This window comes from Crinia signifera, chromosome 2, assembly GCF_055691185.1.
Source record: "Crinia signifera chromosome 2, ASM5569118v1, whole genome shotgun sequence".
Lineage (NCBI taxonomy): Eukaryota > Metazoa > Chordata > Amphibia > Anura > Myobatrachidae > Crinia > Crinia signifera.
The window spans coordinates 270,380,821-270,405,548 of NC_139218.1; the positions used below are offsets into that span (position 1 = coordinate 270,380,821).

The window sequence follows — 24,728 nt, forward strand, 5'->3', positions numbered from 1 at the left end:
TTTCGGCACTATACTAAAAAGAAAAGGGCAGTTTTAGCAAAGGAGCATGTGGCAGCTGCATATAACATAGATATAGATAGCACAGGTTCTTTTTGTCATCTTATTGACCTTTATTTTACATTAACTTTTTTCAAGTGATAACATTTTACAGCTTTGTTATTTCTCAGTAAACCAAAAATAACTTAACTACTCTGTGTCCCCAAGTGACTATAACATTAAATTTTCCATATGACAGATAGAAATGTCTAGCACTGTTGTAGCACTGTAGCTTACTGGAATACACGTCACCTTATTTTATTTGCATTACTTTGTACAGAGTACACATTACTGTACATTTTTTTTGAATTAGCTAGTCATTAATTAGCTAGTCATAAGTAAATGTACCACACATGTATTAAATATATGTAATGACCCCAAGGGCCAAATGTAATAGGGTGAGAGTTTCAGAAAGTGCGAGATTTTGGGAGAGTTTTCCCATGTTTTTTAAAGCAGCCATCAATGACATGGCAAAATCAACCTGATTTTGCCATGTAGCTGATTGCTGCTTTAAAAAACATGGGAAAAGTCTCCCAAAATCTCTCACTTTCTGAAACTCTCACCCTATTACATTTGGCCCTTGGTGTGTTGACTTCTTTCCTCTGAGTACAGGGCCCCAAATATGCACTTTTTCGAGATCTTGTATGGTTTAAAAAACAGTGGTGATTAGTTTGATTCTTCTTCTTAGGGTCAAACTGTAGAAAACTTCTATATCAGGGGCTTCATTTGTGACCTGTTACCAATTCACTGCTTTCAGGACAGCCTCTAAATGTCCTTTAATCTATCCATTTTGCCACTTGCTTCTTTAGTGTGAAGTTTGTCATCTGTGCAAGGGCTTGGCTGTTGAAGTGTGAATAAGTAAATGATGCTGATCTTCCCCTGTTGTTTTTTATTTTGACATAGAAAATATTGCAACAGTACCCTACCCATACTTGCCTACTTTTGAAAACTAGTTTCAGGGAGATTATAGTTGGCAGTAGAATTTTGCACAGCATCCCATTGAGGGGATGTGTCATGCTCCACCCAAGGGGTGTGTCTTGTTACATATATGGAGAGATTCTTAAAAGAGATTGTGAAAGTGGCACCTAGAAACGTGGGTGTGTACTGCTACATCTGAGAGGAATCTTTTAAAATCACTTATATACAAATGTAGATGAGCCCCAAAGCAGTTAGTAAGAGCTACTATACTTGGTAAAGTGCTGGGAAATGGTGCAGATGATTCAATGTAACTGTAACTGTCTCTCATTCTTTTTTCCCAAAAAAATTTAACAGTGTAATGTGGGCTAGGTGACATGATGGAGATTGCTAGACTAATGAGGGAGAGAGGGAGATTGCTGCTATTTCAGGGAGTCTACTACAGAATGCAGGAGGGTAGGCAACTATGCCCCTACCCTAAAAAGTAAACTCATGCAAGAGTATGAATCTGCAAACTTGGTATGGCGTAATAGTATCTGCCCAACGCAACTTACAAGACAAACGCAAAATACCCTGCAATACAATAGTTCTGGGAGTTGAAAGATTAAAATTGAGTTTGCACTCTATGGGCGGTATTCAATCCGGGATTCCGGCTGTCGTAACGTCCCAGCTTGTTTTCGGCCTGGAAAATGGAACTATCTTCTCTGGTTTAGTATTCATTGATGACCATAGAGGTCCTAAAACTTGAGTCTTGTCCAACAGGAGAAAGAGGGTCCTCTAGTCAGTGCTTTGTGACAATGCCTCACGTTTGTGGAAAGATAAATAATGTGATCTATTAGCATAACCATAGTACATACCTCCACATATCTCTCCAGTGTCATCATCAATACATTCCCGGTCATCACATTCACAATACTTTCCATAAATGAGTCCATCATTTTCTGTGTTCATACATATACATCTTCCGCAATGACAGGTGCCTGCAAAAAGTAAACAAGACTTGTTATATACTACGGGAAACATCACTCTTTGCTATTGTTATAAGATAACGTGCAATACGGGCTGATTCAGACTTGTTCGCAATTATTATTATTATTTTATTATTATTATTATTATTACAGCGCTGTATAGTGTATATCAGAAGATAAATGATTAAAAATAAATAATATTCATAATAAGCTCAAACAAGACTAGAGTGTTACACTGCAGTATATTTATACAGTATACAGTGAATTGTTGCACAATTGTGGAGAAAGAAGCACTATATAAAAATATATAGTTCCACTACATTGGATATTTGACATAAGCAGTGTGCAGTTTAGGAAACGTGACATCTGGTGGACAGAAAGTAGTATTACACTCTTCAGTGTCTCAGTGCATTACTGTATGCTACAAATACATATGCCATGATGAATCCAGGAATGGGCATGTAAGACACAACTAGCCATTTGCTAAATGCATGAGGACACATCTGCATGTTTGTGTGTGTGTCATGGATGTCACACAGCCAAACTGCCTACCCGTCTGCATTCAGGGGAGGGTACCGTTTTTACAGGAGTCTCTCACTGCACCGCTAACCTCTTCCACCCTTCTGGTTTATGCCCATCACTGCGAACATATGGACTGTGCGTGTAGTAATGTAATGTGTGTTGGGCAAAGCGACTAAACCTGCACAAACTCCGGGGAGGGTGGGCATACCCACTGCTCGGGGGGGGGGTTGCAGACCCGTGTATGGGGGGAATCGCTGGTGTATGGGGGTGCAGGATCGCTGTTGTGGGGAGGCGGGGGTGTTGCTTTTGGCAGGCCCGCCACAGGGGGCAGACCTGCTTTGGGGGGGAGTGCGGGTAGACCCACTGCTCCGGGGGTGGGGGGTGCAGACAGACCCGCTGCTTGAGGGGGGGGGCAGTCCCGCTGCTCCGGGTGGGGGCGTGCATACTTGCTACTCCAGCGAGGGGGGAAAGTCCCAAAGGTTGTCTTTTCACATATTTCCACAGGGGGTGAGCAAAAATGCCAGTGCCGGCAGCTGATCACACCCAAACAGATCAACAAATGTATAGCTCTATTTGGCGCCATTTATGTGTCAAACACATTTGAATGCTGCCCTTTGAATGCAATTTGTATCATTAACTATAAATAATATGTCAGTGCTTCATGAATAAAATATGACAATAATGCTAATTATAATATTAATAAGCAGGGCTCTTTACCCTCCAATGATGCTTATCCCCGCACTTATACCCTCTCTTTACCCTCCAATGATGCTTATTCCCGCACTTATATTATCATCACCACTGCCTACAATGGCATCTAACCCCTGGAATGCTTGTGGTGCCATATTAAAGATAATAATAATAATGATAATAATGTCCTGTTCATTGGGTATGTAAGAGAATCTATAGCAATTATCAATCAGCAGACCCTTAATAAAGACACTGATTCCTTTTATTTACCATAAACTCACTATCGGGTATCTTAACAGTTAACACTTCAAAACTTAGCCATAACTTAAACCATAATTTAACACTAAAATAAAGACACGGACACAAGTGCTGGCGTTTCTAAACTTGAATGTCAAATTTATTTTGACAAATTATTATGCTATTAAAAATTGGTGGCGGCACCAAAGAACGGTCAAGAAAGGAAAGTGGGGGTAAACATCACCATACCATACACACAACGCTGATTAGCAAAAAATACAAAAGAGTGGGTGAACACCAGCACTTCTTACAGGAACAACCTAAGTGTGATGTCCCAGTGGTAGGATAATGGTAGAATCCAACACCTACGTTTTAAAAGTCCATACACATATATGACAATGAATGTAGGCAATCAATCAGGGAAAACGGCAGCTCCTGTTGCCGCATGCAGACAACCACTTACTTTAAGGTTCTGTCTCGCATGCACGTAGCGTTTTCTTTAAAATAGCTGTTACTGCATACATTCATCTACGGCTCAAATGGTATGACACTTACTTTAAAATTCCATCTTGAGTGCCGTAGCAGTTTCTTGGTAAACACACGATCCTTATTCAAAAGGTAAAACGGTTTAATTCCACACCATAAAAAAAATACAGAAAGCTGTACAGACACACGGGAGGTCAGAGGCAGGGAGCGGGAACCACATATGGGTGTAAATGAACCGGCGGTAGAGCGCTGCAGACGCGGCCGCTAAAAACACTTCTTGGTGTAAAGTTCCCATCCTCCTCACACATGGGCTGCTTGAGTGATCTGCAGAGACGGCATCAACGCTTTCTGTATTTTTTTTATGGTGTGGAATTAAACCGTTTTACCTTTTGAATAAGGATCGTGTGTTTACCAAGAAACTGCTACATGCACTTGAGATAGATTTTAAAGTAAGTGTCATACCATTTGAGCCGTAGATGAATGTATGCAGTAACAGCTATTTTAAAGAAAACACTAAGTGCATGTGAGACAGAACCTTTAAGTAAGTGGCTGTCTGCATGCGGCAACAGGAGCTGCCGTTTTTCCTGATTGATTGCCTACATTCATTGTCATATATGTGTATGGACTTTTAAAACGTAGGTGTTGGTTTCTACCATTATCCTAACTCTGGGACATCACACTTAGGTTGTTCCTGTTAGAAGCGCTGGTGTTCACCCAATCTTTTGTATTTTTTGCTATTCTGTGTAATTGGGAGATTGACGGTCTCTCGGGTATACACTAGCTGCTGATTATTTAATTATTCTATCTGAAATTTGCGCCAGGTCACTAGTGTTTGTTTTTCGACACAACCCTGATGATCACTCTCCCAGCGCAACCACCTTTGCAGATGGTGTGGCCATCCCCCATGCAGAAGCATGGCACCTGACAATCGATGTCGGGGAGAGCGCACCCACTAGCTACATACTCACACAAGTACTCAAGATGACCGTTCTTTACCGCAGCCCAAGGAAAAGAAATAGGGATGAGAGGGTGGGGATTCTTCAGAAAGAGGAAGATCACTTTAACACATTATCACTTCAAGCCTGCCTACTCCTCCCCAAACACCCTAATTGGCTTAAACCTTATCCTCGTTTTACATACCACCTGACATGTACAACAAAGTGCCAGCATGCCAGAACCCTTAGCGGTTTATGCCTCCTCACTGCCTATTCAGCATTCTGATTTTCTAAGGCAGTGGAAGTAGATTAGATACAATCAATTATTAACCACTTCATTGTTGCCCTGTTTCATAACTACTTCACAGCTCATCCTTTTAGAGTCTCTACATCTGTTTCTCAACCTGCAAAAATATTGATTGATTTGAGCTGTCCAAGCTTCGACCAAGCGTGAGGTTGGAAAAAGTGCTGTGTTCATGTTTTTTTTTTTTTTTAAAAGACATGCACAAACACTTCTGCAGTTCAGTGTACTTTTATGTGCACACAAAAAAACTTGGTGTCCTCTCACTGAAAAGCAAAACACTGTAAGCACTAATAAAAAATGAGCTACCAATTTTTTACCTAACTGCTGTCCAGTTCTGAGTTTGCAGGGACTGTGCATAAATTAACATTGTGCCTTGTAAATTAGGGACACATTTATTTAAGCTCAGCATTGCCATATACATTAACTTGCACTGGAACATAATTTCAACCAGATTCAACGTTATTTGCATTTTTTGTTTTGCTTTCACCTTAAATTTGCCAAGGTAGCCTAATATGAAGATGCAGGTTCCAGACTTACGCATTACTTTTATATAACTTTTTTGAAGCATAGTTTCTACAATGTGTCGCCAGGTACCTCCAGGCTCATTGTCTACCTTGACATATCTGATGCTCAGGACTCATTTTCTAGCACAGGACTCATTTTCTTTCACAAGGGTAGAGTTTATAATCCCCCTTGCTAGCCTAGAGCAATGGTTATATACACAGCTAAAATCCATGTTTGCCTTTGATAAAGTCATCTGTGGATGACGAAACGCGTTAATGCGCTCACCCTCTACTGGACCCTGTGGATTACAATTGACCCTATCTCACCTTGGACCAGCTCTCCTCTTTTTTCAAGTTAATCATTGGACTCTTCCAACCAAGGGACACCACCACCTGCTAATTCTGTGAGACCCTCCATTCCGTGAGACGTGTACCATCTTTCCTCACGAGGGGAGAACAGCACCATCAGCTCCAAGTCAGGTTTATGGACACCCGCCAATCCAGTGTATGCATATATCCATTTATCCCACAGGAGAGTATCACCAGGAACAAGTGAGATATATCCACTTTCCAAACTTTTCCCTTTGGGGTTCCATGTAGGGGTGATTATTGTCTTATTGAATTTTATTTACATTGTATTTTAGATGTGTTTTATTTGTGTCATGTGTAAATTCTTGAGATAGAATATATTAAACGAATTACTGTAATACCCAATTGGTCAATATTTTTAACGTAATATAATTCTTCATAATCTAAATATACTCAAAAATAGTTAGCGCTCCACCATCCATTTTGTTTTCAAAATCCATGGGTGTGACTAATTAGTTGTGTGAATGCATAAAGTTTTGTGAAAACCAGTGGGCGGGCCTTCTGATGACAGTTAGTGGCCAGATGACATAGAGAGTCAGTTTGGGCGTAGCTAGTGATCAGGAAAGTAATATTTTTAACAAATGTGTTGTGATAACATTTGTGGGGAATAAAGAAAACGCCTGACAAAGTCGTTCTTTGCTAAGCAAATCTCTTACAGATGGAATGCTTATCCTCCCCACAAAATTGCATCTCCGGAGAACAGGAAGTAAGGTGGACGCACGTTTCCAGCGATTAGCTGAGAGTCACATGATATCGGTGTAAAACAGAGCATGTTGTATGCTGGGAGAAGTGGTTTAGTTATTTAAACTCTGTAATTCAATCATGCATGTTCAACCCAAGATCCTTATTGAAGACAATACTTTCACATACTTTTCAAGTGGCCATAGGCTCTGAATAAAGTCTTCTCAGTCTTAAAATACCTGCAATTATTCCTGGCGCACAGCAAAGTTTAACCCATTGTCGATTTTCAATTCCCCTAGAGCTACTGTACAGAAATGTATAGCTATCTACACTTTTTATTAAGTATCTGTATATTGTTTTAATTGACTATCAGCTTCTTAATTAGTTTTCTCTTATGCACTTGCATCCATTCACTCCAGCCTTTTTGTTTTGCAGTAAATTGATTTCTAACTGTACCCAGGTGCCAACTATAGCTCTTAAGAGACCCTGTGCAGTCATTAACTTACTACATGAGACTGGGGAGATCTTCTCATGCATTTTCTTCTCCTTGAATTACTTTTTTTTTTTAACCAGACCCTGCTTGTATATGGATTTACCTATGTTGTGAATCTCCGCACATGATTACCTCCTTGTGCCGAGTTATGGGAATCCCTTGATTGTCACTGCTTTATTGGTGATCTTTTCTGTTGTTAGGCACCTTTCTGAAGCATTACTGTTCTCTCATATACAGTACCTGCACATCGCTGTCACACAGGCGGCAGGGAGCTCTCATGTATTCAGCAATCCCAAGTTTGACAGTCACTTCATGGACCAGGAGGTCTCATCACCCCAGATAGTCTCACACACATGCCCCCATAGTAGGGCCATGATTCAGCTGGAAGATGAGCCCAGCACAGCCTAGGCCAGAGGTTCACCCAACAGCTGGGGATGCAGGGATACGCCCTTTGAGGCTATTTGATGCTATAACCTGTCATCCTATGCTGATTCCAGGTGTCCCTGCTATTACCCCAACATACAGTCGTCACGCCTACCACTACCACCACCTTCCACAGCTGCCATGTTTATGCAGATGTCTAGGCAATGCAGCCTGTGGCTGCTCCTGGCAGCTCTGTAGCTATATTTAACTGCACGTGGCTGAGGGTAGTTATGGATGAGGGGGCAGACAATAATATGGGGCCTAGGGGCGGCCTGACCCCTAAATCCAACTCTGATTGCCTGACTCACAGTAGGGCCTAATTCAGACCTGATAATGGGCAAAACCATGTGTAATGCAGATGGGAAAAAAGTAATACAGTATGTGCACAGGAAGTTGGATTTGGGGGTGCTATTTTGTTTCTGTGCAGGGTAAATATTGGCTGCGTTATTGTTACACTGCAAATTAGATTTCAGCTTCAACACACCTCACCCAAATCTAACTCTCTCTGCACATGTCACATTTGCCCCACCTGCAGTATAGCATGGTTTTGCTAATTTTGAGAACAAATTTGCCCTGCAATCCAGTCTGAGTTAGGCCCTGTGTGAGGCATAATAGTCTCAACATTTTCTTGAAATCATTTAAGTTCTATGCAAAAGAACAGAAGTTTAAATGCATCAATTCTTTATTTTTTGTTTTGTTTTTTTGTTATACAATTTCTGTATGTAGGCGTGAACCTTTATTGGGTAAAAGGTAAGTTAAACTTCAATGTGCCTATAATAGTTTTCGGAATGTGTTATACTGTAGCATTATAATTAATTATGTAATAACTGCAAAATAAAAAAAGTCATCCACAGGTAATTCATAAAGCTAAATGGCTGATATGTAACATTAAAAATAAAATCATTTATTTTTTTCTTCTGAAATTGAATTTGGATTATTTGATTTGATAATGATTTTTTTAATTTGTGTTGCTCTCAGTTTGAATAATTAGTGCATAATTATGTTTGGACTTAACAATAATGTTTGTAGCTCAATATCTCAGAATTGCATATGCATTTGTCAATTTTGCATTGTTGAAGGTAACGAGTTTTCTTTGAAATACTGATTCCGCTAGTTTTGCAGTCTGTCCACGTCTAGTAATTATTATAATACTACAAAGAAAAGTGTCAGTTATAATTCAAGATACATACGTCTTATTTAAATTCCGTAGTATAATACTGGTATTTTAAGAAAAATTAAAGTCTATTTTTCACCATATTCTTCTATATCCTGTACGTATCATATATCATTTTTGAATAATGTATTTTGGAAAAAAGGTTCCTGCTGCATCTTTTGAATGAAAAAAATAAAATAAAATTATGCACAGCTGGAGTTTGTCAGTTCCAGAGAAAGCTCACCACGGTTACTTTTCTTATTAAATTACTGTATCTGAATTCCCTTTCAGAAGAATATGCACTGAAATAACCTATATAGTAGATTGGCATTTTTTGAAAAGTACATTGTGCACTAGTCTTCAAAAACCTTTTAATGATAATAACACATATAAAAGTTTGCAGTGACCTAGAAGTTACATTTAAAGGAATTTCTTGTGTTTCATGTATAAAGAGATGCAAACCTGCATTTGAACAAATGACTCCTTGAGAATTCTTGCAAATCTCGTTACTTTGCTTTCGTGTCAAGTCACAACTAGACGGGTACTGACAAGCATCTCCAGACCAGCCAGACTCACACTGGCACTTTCCACAGTCACATTTGCCATGTCCTGAAAGGGATAAACAACATTTTTTGGGAATCACATACTATATTTTAGGGTTTCAGACCATTTTTATGCATACAGAGATAAAATCAATTACAGTGGTTTATGTATAGATGTACTGAGCATTGGAGAGAGATAAAGTGGATGGAGTAAAGTATCAGCTCCCAACTGCCATGTTACAAATTGTGAGTGAAAAATGACAGGAGATGGTTGGCTGGTACTTTATATCTGTCTACTTATTCTATTCAAGGCTTAGTACATAGACCCCACATGCAGTTATTTTATTTCCAAAAGTGAACTGAAGGTTGAGATATTTCAAGCAGTAAAAAGATTGTAGAAGTGGACCAGTAAGGAGTTGCTTATAGCAACCAATCAGCTTTGAGGTAACATTTATCAAGTAAATTCTCTAAAATTAGAGGTAGAAGCTGATTGGTTGCAATATGCAAAATCTCCATTGGCTTATTTCTAAACTCTTTTCACTCCTTCATACAGTACATCCTCTGCCGTACAGGTACAAACTCATGTGTTTTCTAGTAGTCTAGAATTAATAAATTAACAAAAGCTAATTTAAAAAAAATGTTGTCTTTAAAGGTGGAGCAGGAGGTCTGAAATGATCCTCCTGTGTGTTTTTTACATTGTTGTTACAAATTTGTCTTCTATTTGGCGCCATCATGTGGTGAACAGTAACTGTTTTTGTGTTTTGCCTCTACCTTGGACCAGTTGTTGTGTTATGCTATCCTGTACAGCATGGCATTATGTGCTGTTATTATTTCATATGTCTGAAACATGGCTTCAGTAGTTATGGAGCCCATAATCGTGCTGCTTATTGAATGAGCAACTATTCAGGATTGTGGTAAACTGTGTTATGGCAAGAATAGAACAAGAGCTGTCCACGACACCCATAGAGGGAGAATAAATTAGTGTGCCGAGCGTAGCGAGCCCGCAAGGGGGGCGATCCACATCCCCCCCTTGTCGAGATTTCGGCAGTCAGGATTTCGGCGATTGGGATTCCGGCGTAGGGATTTTGAACTCCGGGATTCCAACTGACAGGATTTTGTATCAAACCCGTTACTTCTGCCCCACCTGCAGTGCACTCGGGTTTGCCCATTTTGAGAACAAATTTGTACTGCGATCAGATCTGAATAAGGGCCATTGTGTAGCACAGCCAATGGTCAATATATTTGTATGGGTGATCTGCTGACCACCTGTACACCCACTGCACAAGCTGACAGTGATTGACAGTGCAATGTACATGCATAAGAAATGGAATTTTACAAATTGCACACAGAATGGTCACACACAAAATATAGGTATGCCGTGGTCGCACACAGAATATAGATATACCACATATACTTTTAATCAGAGGAAGCTGCTTGTGCATTCTATTTGCTAGTTTTTGCAAAATACACATTTTAATGCAAACTTTACTAAACAAATATGCCCTGTGCTAGAAAGTCTGTATAACACAAAAGGGGGCTAGATGTATGTGGCCACATAGCCTGAGATTAATATTATACTGTATCATTACAACCTCCAGTTCAAGTACATGCCAGAAAACAAGGTGTACATCAGGGATGTGCACTGAGGTAAATGGCTGGCGAGGCAGTGGCTAGCACCAGATTTACACACAAGATAGGAGATGATGTGGAAATTAAAAAAGGTGCACTTGTATATACTAGTGAAAAGTTTTTTTTTCTTCAGACTTTGGATTATAAAAATGATTAGAATAATACAAATAAGATATATATAATATATTATGTGTATTTTTCATATACTCTGTATAATCAAAATTCTTGCTTTAACTGGAGTATGGCAATTAAAAAAAAAAGCAGTAGCAGCGGCAATTTTTATTACAGCCACTGCTGCAAAAAAAATACTAATGCTGCAGCTAATATCCTGTCTATGGAGACACATAAACCGCTGCTTATAATGTCCACCAGAATTTGCCCACCGGGTCAGAGGAACTGCATTATCAACAGCACACCTCAGACTTGCCTGCTGTGTCAGGTCACCTCCCTCATCTTTATCCTCGATCACCTATTGGAACTGCATGAGCTCCATGCAATTCCGATCTGTGTCTGCAGGTAGTGACCATCAGAACACAAGCTCAGTGCGTCCTGGACACATACATTATGTATTAGTAAAACATTGGAACCTTGCGTCAAATGTTTATCTTGCATCAAGGTCTGATGAACAAAATGGTAATCAGTTGTTAAAGGTAGCACTCAATGAGCCCATGCCATGAGAAGGGTGGACTGAATAATCTGGGTCACTGACTGAGGGAAAAATACTGGAGACAAGAGCAGTACAGACAGAGAATTAAGAAGGTGGAGGGTCCTTCTCATAAAAACATACAGTCTATGGGAATAGGAGAGTATATCTAGGAAGAGATATGTGTAAGCAGGGCTGCCAAGAGAAATCCTGGACCCCGGTACAACAACTTCCCTGGGCCCCATGGATGGAGCACCCCGCATGGATGACGCTCTGCCGGCGCTGGCTCCCTCAAGCCGTCACGGGGTCTACGGACCCGTTGTAACACCACTTCTTCCATGGTGGCCACTGGGACAATGGTGTACAATACTACACCAAAAATGTACACAGTAATGCCTATTACACGTCACACACCCATTACATATAATACCACATGTCATAATGCCCGTTACACATTATGCCACACACTGTAGTGCCCAGTACACATTATGCAATACACCGTAATACCTATGACGTATTTTACCACATGCCGTAATGCCCATTAGACGTTATTCCACACACCGTAATGCTCATTACATATTATGCCACACACTGTAATGCCTATTACATATAATACTGCACATATTATGCCACATAAGTTCCACTGACCTAAATGCTCATTGATATATGTTTCATGCTTAATGCCAGGGGATACATGCTCTGCCAGGGATTAACATGCTTGTTGCCATGGAGTTACATGCGCTGCCAGGGGATGCATGCTCTGCCAGGGGTTAACATGCTGACTTCCAGAGTTGGATCTCAGCCCCAGCAGCATGCAGGGAGGCAGCAGACACAGGGCGGGATGTATCAATACTCGCATTTCTGTAGTGAAGTGGAGTCCTTTTTTTCGTGAAGTATTCGCTGCCTTTTTGCGGAGATTTCCGCGTTATGTATGAATTTTTCACCCTTTTCCTAGGTCCGCGGTAATGCAGACCTCCGTCGGAATCATTTTGTTGTTTTTTGGGTTTTTTTGTGCGCATGCGCAATGACGTTTTATGTTGTCATAATGCATATGACATTGCCCTAATATGCCACACTCCTCACCCACCTGTACCCTAATCCTATCTGGCACACACCTCACTCCAATGTGCCTCACACCTCAATGCCTCTTGCCTAGCCCTGATGATCTGTGCCTCACACCTTCCAAAAAAAAACAATCTTGCCTCCCAGACAAGTACAATACATCCCACAAGCACAACCTGTTTTCAAACTGACCAAATAAAACACTGGAATTACCTTATAATTTAATAAACGACCTGTCACAACTGCAGTTTGCCAGCAATACAAGGCGAATTATGTCAAAAAAAAGCTGAGCGCTGCGAGTGTTAATACATAACACAGCGCGTCAGCTGCAATAGACCTCTATGGTATCAGCTGCCGCGCCAGAAACTCCGCGATAGTTCAAGCCGGCGGAGTTTTTTCAAGAACAAGAAAACAAAACTTTATTAATACATCAAACGAACACTCTGCGGAAGCGAAAACGGGATGTCAGCGCAATGGTAAGCATTGATACATCCCGCCCACAGAGCACCCAGCCACCCACCTTGGAACACAGTGACCTGGGCATGGGTGGGGAACCAGGACTGGGACTGCTCGGCTGGAGACATGGCACTGGCACCTGCTGCTGCTGGTGGCAGCTGGGATGGGAATGTGGGGAGCATGACGAGCCGGATGCTGCGGAGTGGGTGGTACTCCCACGGGAGGAGGCCTCTTTCTGTCTCAGGTCCTCCCAGCACACAGGGACTACCTACCCGAAGTATCCTCCTGTCGATGAGCCACTGTAAACTCCCGAGTCACGCGGCAGGCTCTCAGCAGGACCTGGAGCCCCAGAGTGGAACGCTGCTCAGAAGGATCTCTGTGATGCTGTCTCCCCCACGCCCACCCACGTCCATGCTCCTGCTGACACTGCTAAACAGCTGACTCGGGTGTACTCAGACCCCATGCACTCACCACCAAATAAAAAAAAACTGTGTGTGTGTGTGCCCGGACCCGGGCCCCCGTGACAGGCCTGGGCCCAGGTAAACTATACCTGCTTCTCCCCCCTCTCTCGGCACCCCTGTGTGTAAGGTGCTTGAATTGAAAGCTGTTTCGAAGAGTTGGGGTGGATTGTCACAAGCAAGAAATAACAATAAAGTATAAATTGTAAGGAATTAATTTATTAAGCAATCGATAGAAATACCAACATATGACCAGTGTGACTTCTATTGTCAGTGGTACTAGGTTGGTGGTGCTCCCAAAGGTTCAGCAGTAAAGCTGATTAGAAGTGGGGTGTCCAGAGGAGGACAAAGGAAGAACAAAACTAGGTTTTTGGGGCACTCTTCTTAGAAATGTTAGGTGTAAGGTAGTACGATGATTGAAATTAATACATAACTTTTATTAGGGTTCACTTAAAATAAATTGGCGTCAGTAATAAATAAATGCAACATATCTAGTAAATACAATTTACAATGGTGCATCACAATATAAGTATATGATAAAAATTGAGAGTCACATGGACTAGGCGAAAATGTTTTACACCGAGGGGACCACCCCCTGTTGAGTCGAAGAGATATTCGACCCGTGGAAATATCCTTAATAGGGTAGATGACGGGGAGATTCGCAATAATAACAGTTATATACTGCTCATGAATTGAAAGCTGTAAGGATGAGGGGGCAAGGGAAGAAGTTGAAGTAGAGGAGAAGTTGAATCAAAACATTGAGGAAGGTAGACAAGGGCATGAACAAGAGATTTAGGGCCAGATATTTCAAGCATCAAAAAGTGATAAAATGGAGAGTGATAAACAGCCAGCCAATCAGCTCCTAACTGACATGTTACAGGCTGAGTTTGAAAAATGACAGGTAGGAGCTGATTGGCTGTTGCTTATCACTCTCCACTTTATCACTTTTTGAAGCTTGATACATCTGGCCCTGAGTAGCTATCAGGGTGAGGAATGGTCTAATCATGGAGATTTTGCGGAGGGAGGAGAATGAGGCAGATGCAATGGACTTGGGGACAGGCAAGAAGATGCTAGAAGCAAAAAAAAAGTGGGAGGGAAAAAGGACCCTGAAGTGGGGAACGACAGTAATCTCAATCTTGGATTTATTTAGCTTGAGAAAGTGTTCATATCCAGCAAAGATAGAAGAGAGACAGTAGAAGGCAAGAAAGAAGGTGGCAGAGACAGTGGCTCAACAATAAATATTGCCCCCCACCGGCGAAAATAGTTTCTGGCGCACCCCCTCCTAACAGCTAACATCGCTTTGCATGGGGCTGAAGTTGCCCCGTGTGTATGCCCCTGTCGTGCCCTCTGCCTGGTATGTCTCTCCATTTTACTATAACTAGGGGCCCCTGTGTTATCATCCCCTCCAGGGGCAAACGCAGGATTTTCAGAAGGGGGTTTCCAGAGGGGCGGAGCAAAGCACGGAGAGGGACACTTAGGTGACCCAGTATATGCCGGGTCAGTTAAAGTATTATAGATAGACCAAATGTATTTAAATAATAATAATAATAATAATAATAAAAATATATATATACCGGTATATATATATATATATATATATATATATATATATATATATATATATAGCATGCAGGGAGGAACTATCACACCCTTACGGCCGACAGCTCCCAACACGGCACTCCAGGGACTGGGTTCAGTGAAGCAAAAGGTTTTTTATTGCACTACGTTTCGAGACCCGTAGTGGCCCATCTTAAAAACAGATAAAACCCTTAAAGACCTGTCAGAGCTGAGACCGATGGCCTGCTATAGAAGAGGACGCAATTTAAGAGACTCTCTCGTCCATACAGATATCACAGGATTTGACAAGCCAGAATATCACCTGTAAGCCTCCGGAATGCTACAGGTGCCCGAAATGTACCACATGCAACTTCCTCATTAAAAGTGCCACTTTCAAACACCCGCAAGCGGATAAAACATTCAAAATCTGTCATGCCTTATCGTGTGATTCGAGATATGTGGTGTATGCCATCATCTGCCCTTGTGGCTCTTATTACATCGGTAAGACCAGCAGAAAATTCAAGGAAAGAATGGCAATGCACCGTTCCTCAATAAAAGCGTCTCTTGAAGGCAAAAAGTGCGATCAACCTGTCGCCAACCACTTCAAAGAAGCCAGTCAGTACATTATAATAGACCACGTACCGGAGATGAATCGAGGAGGAGATCGTGATAAACGAATGCTGAAGCTGGAAGCATCATGGATCTTTAAACTGAATACAGTTAAACCACACGGCCTTAATGACCGAATAGTGTGACATTCATTTATGTGACTCGGCCCGTGGGTCTACTCCAAAACCTCAAGTGTGGGGCAGATTCACTCAGTGGGCCACCTGGAGGACCACCAGCCTGTATTTATACATCGTGACCATTTTAGGCACCCCCACTCATATAGCCGCATTTGTCCATCTGCAGCCCTGATGGAGTTGCCTCCAGTAGCAGTAGGGCACAACATTGTGTTATTAATTGCATCAGTATTGATAGTGCTCCACTTGCTTAATCGTGATTTCTTATGATATATTTCCGATGTTTTCCCGTTTTTTAAACATCTCTTTTAAACTTCCCTTTTTATTATTCTCACAGCGCATCCACTCTCTATTGCCATTAAAGGCATCTTATATGTATATTTATATTGTACACTGCAGCACATTTGTATTTACACTGTTTTTTGTGTGTATCCATCCCCCAGCTGATTGGTGACGCCAGGAGTCTGGGGTCTAGAGGTTGCTGGGCGACGGGAGGGCACGGACCAGCACTGACGTCATCCCCAAGTGCCCAGCAGCGTCGGGACGCCGCAACACCGGTGGGAGCAACAGCTTTGGACGGAGATCAAGGTACACTTGTATAAATTGAGGTATGTGTCACTTTACACTTTGTTCTTTTCTCACCTGACGATGAGACTACGGGTCTCGAAACGTAGTGCAATAAGAAACCGTTTGCTTCACTGAACCCATTCCCTGGAGTGCCGTGTTGGGAGCTGTCGGCCGTAAGGGTGTGATAGTTCCTCCCTGCATGCTATCTACATACCCACAAAGGCACCGGGCCGTTGCTACATCTGTGTGGAGTGCCGGCTCTTACCCAAGCTTATATATATATATATATCTATATATATATATATATATATATAAATATATACACACACACACATATACATATACGTAAATACATACAGGGGCGTCAACAGCAGTGTAGACCCCTGGGCTTAGCAATGTATTGGGGCACCTACCGATCCTCCAGCGGTAGGTGAGGGGGAAGCTTTGATGTCCCGCGGGTGGTAGGGGGTATTATACCAACCGCTCAGCATGTAGGGCCTGGATCAGTAATTTCCACTAATTACCCCTTTACTGCACAGATGGTGGGAGATGAGGTGGGAGAAGGGGGCATCGGGCTGAATGAAGGGGCCCTGATACATAACTTCCAGGGTGGTAGAGGATGTTTTATATGCAGAGGAAGGGTGTATAGTGGAGTGGGCTTATTATTCATAATTTTCTGGTGGGAGGACAGCTTGCAGATATCTCCAGTTCCCAGAAATAGATTTCTTAGATTTTAATGGAATTAAAAACTAGAGAATCCCACCTACCAAATGATATTGCGGACTAGGGGATCAGAGTTCAGGAGACAGAGCAATCTGCCAACGAGTATATAAAACTACATACCAGGTGTGTGGAGCTGGAGCAGTAACCAGCTGCTGGAAGGCTGATATCTCTGGTTCTGTGAATAGTAGAGACAAGCTACTAGTGTCCAACAAAGGGGGAGAGTCCCAGCTTTTGGAATATATCATCAGAAAAAACTCTAAGTCAGACAGAACCTAAAATATCTGACTGGGAAGAGCAATTAACAGGCTTGGATGGGGACCACTGCTTTGAAGTCAGATATCTCCAGTTCCCAAGGGCCGGTTTTTAAAATTCTTGTACCCATGGAAAGAGGGGGCCCTTAGACTCCTGGGAGGGTTTATGGGTACTCAGAAACCCCCCTGCGTGCGCTACTGCCCTCCCTCTTCCACCTGTGTTAACCGTTTCCCCCTCTGCCCCCTGTGTAGGGCTTACCTCAGATTTGATTGAGAGACCTTTTTAAAAAGAATAACTGTATTAGGTGGCAGAAAATGATTAAGAGTGACACTAATGCCACTGATTTACTATAAAACATTTTATTTCAATGATAAATACTGTATATAAAAAGCAAAGCATCTAAATGCATTTTTCAACATCAAAATCCATAAAGTTTTAAGGGCGTTTTGTCACTAATTTAAATTAGATAATAGACCAAAATATATTAATTATATAATTAATGTGATTTCACAAGCATTTCCATCATCAATATATAAATCTTTAAGTATTTATCATAAATAAAGCTGTGCACAAAACAAGCTGCCAAAATCAATTGATACTGTACAGTATTTAGCAGCTGTCTCTGAAGCACAGGTGACATGGACAAACTTGTATCACATGGTTAGTGGGCTAGTACGACATGAGAAAGGCACTTGGGACCTTATTCTGGTCCGTTCGCACCGACCAGAATATTCGCAGGGGCTCCGATGGTGGGCATATGCGCATGTACAGGGTAATTTCTGCACAGGTGCATACGCCGGGTGCGTTCGGCCACAATGGACAGGGTGTTTTCCGGGTGCACGCACCCAAGTGTGCAGGCGGGGTATGTGGAGGGGCGTGGGGCGGGGTGTGGGAATGAACAGCATTTCATAGGTGTTCCCATGAGAACGCTTCTCATGCGAATGCCCTGATTACGTGTGTGCGGGGGGTGTCCAGCTGACATCCCCGGATCTCAGCTACACGCCTACTTCCTCCCGAGTGTCCATGCATATGTAAGTGACTTGAGAGTCACTTTTATATGCGTGCACCCTCGCCATCATTCGATGGTCGCTGGATATCGAATGATGTGCGTGGATCAGGGGTGTCACAACCATTCAGAAGCATGTCTGTGTCCACAATTGTGAATTCATGCACAGTTGTAAAAGCTCTAGTGGTTTACTTGCATTGGAGCCACCATAGTGTTGTCCATAGGTCCAATGGCAGTGGTGGGATTCAGCCGGTTCGCACCGGTTCTGCAGAAACGATACCTAATGTACTATCAGTTCTGCAGAACCGTTTGTTAATCAGCGCTGTTGGCCGGTTAGACACAGTCCCTAGTCCCATTGCGCGACTCTTCTGCAGCCCCGCAAACCGGAAGCACTTCCTGGTGTTGCCAGAAGCGGAGAAGCTACCAGTGGCCGCATAGCATGACTTGGGCAGGCAGCAGAGAGATGAGTGGTCGGCACATACTGGGAGAGGACAGCAGCCATGGTAGACGAGACCAGGCTGCAGGTGCCACTTTCTTGGAGCGAGAGAGGAGAGCTCGGTGTTGGGCGTGAGTGGCCTCAAACCCGTGCACCGCAGGCCCACAGCCGTCCTGCCACCCTGACTGAGTCAGGAGGAGAGAAAGGCTTGAGCCTGCTGCTGTGTGACATCGGTCCCAGGGCCACCGAGAGCAGTGCTACTGCTGCAACAACATGGTGAGCCCATGTGCCATGAAACTTGTGAAAGTCACAGGTGTTTTGTATGTGTGTGTTGAGAGACTTGTATGAGAGAGTTGGGAGGGGTGTTGCTACTGCTATCTGTGAGAAGTGTCATAGAACCTAATACCTCCCACGACCTGCTTATTGCAGGAACGTTCCGGTTTTTTGGGACATTCCCGCATCCCTCCCGTGCCGGCAGTGTTTCGGCAGGGTGGGGGGCAGTTGGGAGTCCCTTACTGTTGTCTGTGAATACACGCTGTGCACATGTGCACAGCATCTATTCTTGCAGCCAGCGGGGCTGGGGGCATAGCCAGCAGCTCCCTGAGCTGCTGGGCATGCCCCCACAGTGACAAAAATGGGGGTGTAGCTTTGTGGTATAGGCCACGCCCCATTTTGGTAGCCACACACCCCCAAAAAACTGTGTTCAAGCTATCCCGCCTTCCCATCTTCAAATGTTGGGAGTTATGGAACCTGTGGTGATTTATTTGAATCCCACCACTGTCCAATGCAATTGGCGGGTCAGTGGGTGTCAGTGTACAAATCCCCTTGGCAGTGTCATTAGCATATTTGGAAAACTGCTTCTTCCTCTGAATCTGGCCCATGGATATTTACTATTCAAAATCATTTTATTTAGTGATATGAGAACAGTTGCACAATTATTTATTTTAATATACTGTGTATTTGATATCACTTTGTTAGCATGATGAACAGTGTAGTATTATGTTTTTCTGAATAATGACTATAGATGTGCGCCAGCCGCCAGCCTATTTTTGCTGGTTTTGGTTATAATTCGTCAACAGGTTTTGGATTTGGAGCTGTTTTTTTATTTTAAAAATAGCTAAAAATCACATAATTTAGGCCAATTTTTTTCCTACAGTATTACGAACCTCAATAGCATTCATTTCCAATAAATGTTGCCCACCTCACTGCCCACAATACTGTTTTCACCATCCTGTACTACCTTGCCGATAGCCCACTGCTGGTTGTAGTCTGCTTAAAACAGTATATACCATAAAAACGGTATACGGTCACTAGGTCAACATGGCTTTAGGTCGACAGGGTCATATGGTGGAAACAAGCATTAGGTTGACAATAGGAAGGTGGAATGTCAAAAGGTCGACACACGTTTTTCATGTTTTTACACCGACATGTGCTGACAGGCATTGGGTGAGAATATAATAGTGAATAGCGAAACAAGGCACCGAGCCCAAAGCATGGGGAGCATAGCGAGATGCACTTTGTCGGTGTCCATGTCAACTGTGTTGACATTTGGAGCAAAAAGTGTGAAAAAATAATATCAACCTTTTGACTGTTGACCTTCCAATTGTCGACCTAATGCATGTGCCGATCTTATGACCCTGTCGACCTAAAGCCATGTTGACCTTTTGAAGCTGTTGATCTGCAGTGGTTAACCCAATATATGTCGACCTTTGTTGTGTCGACCCAATGACCCATACCCATAAAAGCAACTACAGTGGTAAAGTTTGCCCTAGGCAACATAATGCAGCCAATTTGTGTAGCGTTACCTTCAGACTAGGGGCCAGATTCTCTAAGCTTCAAAAGTGATAAAATAGAGAGTGATAAACAGCCAGCCAATCAGCTCCTGCCTGACATTTTTCAAACACAGTCTGTGACATGGCAGGTAGGAGCTGATTGGCTGGCTGTTTATCACTCTCCATTTTATCACTTTTGAAGCTTAGAGAATCTGGCCCTAAATGCTCAATACTGTTATTTCTAATTCACTCATTATAGTGTATAAATTGTAGTGTAGTGCGTGAGAGGTGCGGCGCAGAAAGCGGCCTGGTCGCAACACTAACATCCAGGTCTCAGAGCAAGGAGAACAGTGCAGCACCTCTACACCTGGCCCCAGCACTACACAGACAATTTACTGGAGAGGACCATCTGCCTGCCAAACACAATGCATCACAAATGAGCTCTTAAAAATATGACAGTTGGTCAATAATTCTTGTGCACCTGCCGGGTGACCTGGATCATGTGACCTGCCGGGTGACCTTAATCATGTGACCTGCCAGGCGGTCTGGAAACTTTTAGTGCAGCCACCCACTAAGCGAAGATACTAAAGCATATTGACTCCTAAGGGGGTGAAAAGGGATAAATGTGCCGTTACACAAACCTTTACCTTTGCATCAGCTAGTATTAATTTAACGCACCAGGAAAAGCCATCCACAAAGGATAATGTACTGCCTTATTTTATATTACGTGTCTAGAAATGAATATGTGAACAGATTTTTTTAATATAAAATGTATGCTTATTTTATGAACTGTTATGCAACAAATATTGAAGTGTTTTGCAAGGTTTTGACACTAGTACTAAACATCGACTAAGGATTAGACTGAGCTCCTCATCTATAATTTACAGCAGTGTTTCCCAAGGCTAGTCCTCAGAGAACTTATTGTATACTCAACATTTCCATACTTGATGCTGGAGAACACATGTAATACTTATTGACCCATTTAAAACAATCGACAGGTGGTACTAATAATATCTCTTGAAATTCTTTGGGGAAATTTGGAAAACACAGTGTTAGGGTTCTCTGCAGGTAAAGCCGGTCAAAGGAATAGGCATTCTGTAATAGACAAATGCCTATGCGTATCCTAAGCTCAGAGGGTCCATCTGTCACCAACTACAGAATGCTTAGTCTTTAGCTTTACAGAAGTTGGACAGATGTCAGTGCGTGCACAGAGGGGGCTAATGTGTAAGCAGTGGCGATGTTAGAAAGTTTTCTCTCCCCCCCCCCCCCCTCCGGACTACGGGCGCCGCTGGCTGAGCTGGCAGGCAACCCGGGCAGCAGTGAGTGCTGAGCTGGTCCCTCTCCGTGCATATCTAATGAGCAGAGACCCCGCGCAGTGCATATTAATGCTTTATTAATCTATCTTTCATAAAAGGTCAATTTTGAATGCAAGGGTGGGCGGGTGCCAGAGCTCTTACATGTGGAGGAGGATGATGTGACCAGGAGCCGGATCAGCGATGGCAATGGTGGTTTTCTCCACATTACAGTATCTTCATGACTGGTGGCCAGATGTATCAAGCTTCAAAAAGTGATAAAATGGAGAGTGATAAACAGCCAGCCAATAAGCTCCTGCCTGTCATGTTACAGACTGGGTTAAAAAACTGACACGTAGGAGCTGATTGGCTGGTTGTTTATCACTGTCCACTTTATCACTTTTTGAAGCTTGATACATCTGGTCCTTAGTCCTCTTCATCAATCTATAAGGACCACTATTAGGTATCGTCTACTAATGGAATAAACAAAAATACTGTGGCGGGTGAGGCATCCACCAGGAATGGTCATTATCTCTTTTACTGTATGTTATCATTTATTATACAGTCCATTTTTGCCAGAAGCTAATAAACACGTGACTGTATTTGGACTGCGCAATGGAAAGATGCCAAATAAATGAATACAAACACACTCCACATAGAGGCCTTTATTCAGTACAAATTTGTTTGGAAAATGGACAAAACCATGCTGCACTGCAGGTGGGGCAGATGTAACATGTGCAGAGAGAGTTAGATTTGTGTGAGTTATTTTGTTTCTGTGCAGGGTAAATAAATACTGGATGCATTATTTTTACACTGCAATTTAGATTTCAGTTTCAACACATCCCACCCAAATCTAACTCTCTCTGCACATGTTACATTGGCCCCACCTGCAGTGCACATGGTTTTGCCCATTTTCCAAACAAATTTGTACTGCAATCAGATCAGAATAAGGGCCAGAGTGAGGATCCTGATTAGAATCAGGCCCATGACCCCAGCATTAATCAGCTGATACTGCATACTGTAGAACAGCATGAAGACATAGTGGTTACTATAAATTGTTTTAGAAAGCGGTTAGATGTCCCTACAGCAGGGGGTAAGTAATTTAATTAATTCACCACCAGAGGAACAGCAGGCTCTGAACTGTAAGAGGAGGGTGGGATGGGAGTATAAAACAATGCAGATGAAAGTGATTGAAGTTGTATTATTTATTGATTCATGGTCTAAGGCGAATTAAGTTATCCGGCAAATGATTTAATGTAATTACCCAGATGGATTTAGAAAACTGATATTGCATTCACCAACAGTATCCAGATGGTTTGCAAGCGCATTTTAACTGTCAGTTAGCTGTCCATTAAATGAGAGTGTTAACATAATTTAATTACTGCTTTGTTAAAGAGAAGAAAGGGGAGAGGTCAAGAGCAAACTTCCCCTGGAGGTCTCTGTATGGAGTTTTGTGATGTGCGGTGTACAGTATGTGTAGGAAAATACTGTAGCTCCCAGAATGATTTGTGTCTAAGGAGAAGAAGCTCAGAAATGATGTTACAGGCACGTACTCTAACATGGAGAGAAGGCTAAATGGGCTAATTCTGGGTGAGAGCAAAGCAAAAAAAGGACTGGACAAACCCTGGTGTAACGGAAGATGTGCAAATACATTTATTCAGCACATAAGTAAATGCTGGCTGGCTTTGCATTTACTCTATTTTACATTGCAATTTACACTGCCCACCACTCCAGCTGGAGTTATGCCAAGGTCCACATTTGCTTGTTCACTTTGCTTTGCTCGTAGCTCTAACAGGAGGAATACTGTAGGTAGAAGAGCTAGGTACACACTAAACAATTATTGGGCCATTAATTGTGAAATTGGGACATTTTATTGCATAATGTGTAAGAACAATTGTTTCCAGGGCCGGTGCAAGGCACCGGAGCGCCCCAGGTGAGTCGGGGTGGGGGCGCCCCGGTGCGGGGGGGGGGTACCTGCAGCGACGTCTGGGCAGCGGGTAGGGGGGTCCGTGCCGCCGTCTAACAGGAGCGCGCAGGGGGTACCTGCGGCACTGTGTATAAAGCTGGCGGCGTCGGCGTCCCTGCAGTGATTAAGGTGCTGGATTGGGCATGGGTGCCCGTGCCACGGGGGTACCTGCGGCGTTGTGTATAAAGCTGGCGGCGGCAGGGTCCCTGCAGTGAATAGAAAATAACTAGTGCTATGCGGCAGCACGGGAAGCGCTTCTGATTTTGAAAACACTGGCCACAGGCTGATTGGCTGAATCTCAGCCAATCAGCGTGCGGCAAGTGGTTTCAAACCCAGAAGCGCTTCCCGCGCATATAAGGGCCTTCCTCTTGGCAAATTATCGTTCCGATTGTCATCCTGATCAAAAAGGACAGTGAGTAGATAGCGTAAGTAGCCATGCATTACAATGGTGGTATGCATCTCTGAATGCATAGCATGTAGAGCTATGGAATGTAGGCGCACACAGATATCCACAGCTCTTAGCTAAAGATAGAGGCTTCAATGGACACATCCTGACCAGACAGTTGAAAACTGCTTGGTCTGAAACATCTAAATTGTATCTGTGACTTGCTGATGGTTGTTACAGAATTCTATTCTACCGTTACTACCATTTCTGTTTTTCATTCCAGTCATGGCGTGAGACCAGGAGCATGGCCAAAACCACAGTCAGGTTATAACCATTTTATTTGACGCATTCCAGACTATTTTCTACCTAATCTAACTGACCCTCATGCTCTTTGATATCTCTCAAAGCCACCTTATGCCCCTAAATACATTATGTTTCAGAGCCCCCTAGTGCTGTTACATACCAGGCCAGAGGCCTCTAGACCGGCTTAAATGCCTAAACATCCTTGACTCTTCAGCTCCAAC

At 42.8% G+C, this 24,728-nt stretch overlaps 1 protein-coding gene across 1 annotated transcript in view; it reads right to left on the reverse strand.

Moving 5' to 3' along the window:
- ITGBL1 (integrin subunit beta like 1) overlaps positions 1–24,728 on the reverse strand; it is a 243,507-nt gene that overhangs the window by 151,562 nt on the left and 67,217 nt on the right. The window contains exons 3-4 of the mRNA XM_083171190.1: positions 9,178–9,324; positions 1,809–1,931 (exon numbers count right to left, since the gene is read on the reverse strand). Coding sequence (XP_083027316.1) covers positions 1,809–1,931; positions 9,178–9,324 — 270 coding nt within the window. The remainder of the gene's footprint in view (positions 1–1,808; positions 1,932–9,177; positions 9,325–24,728) is intronic.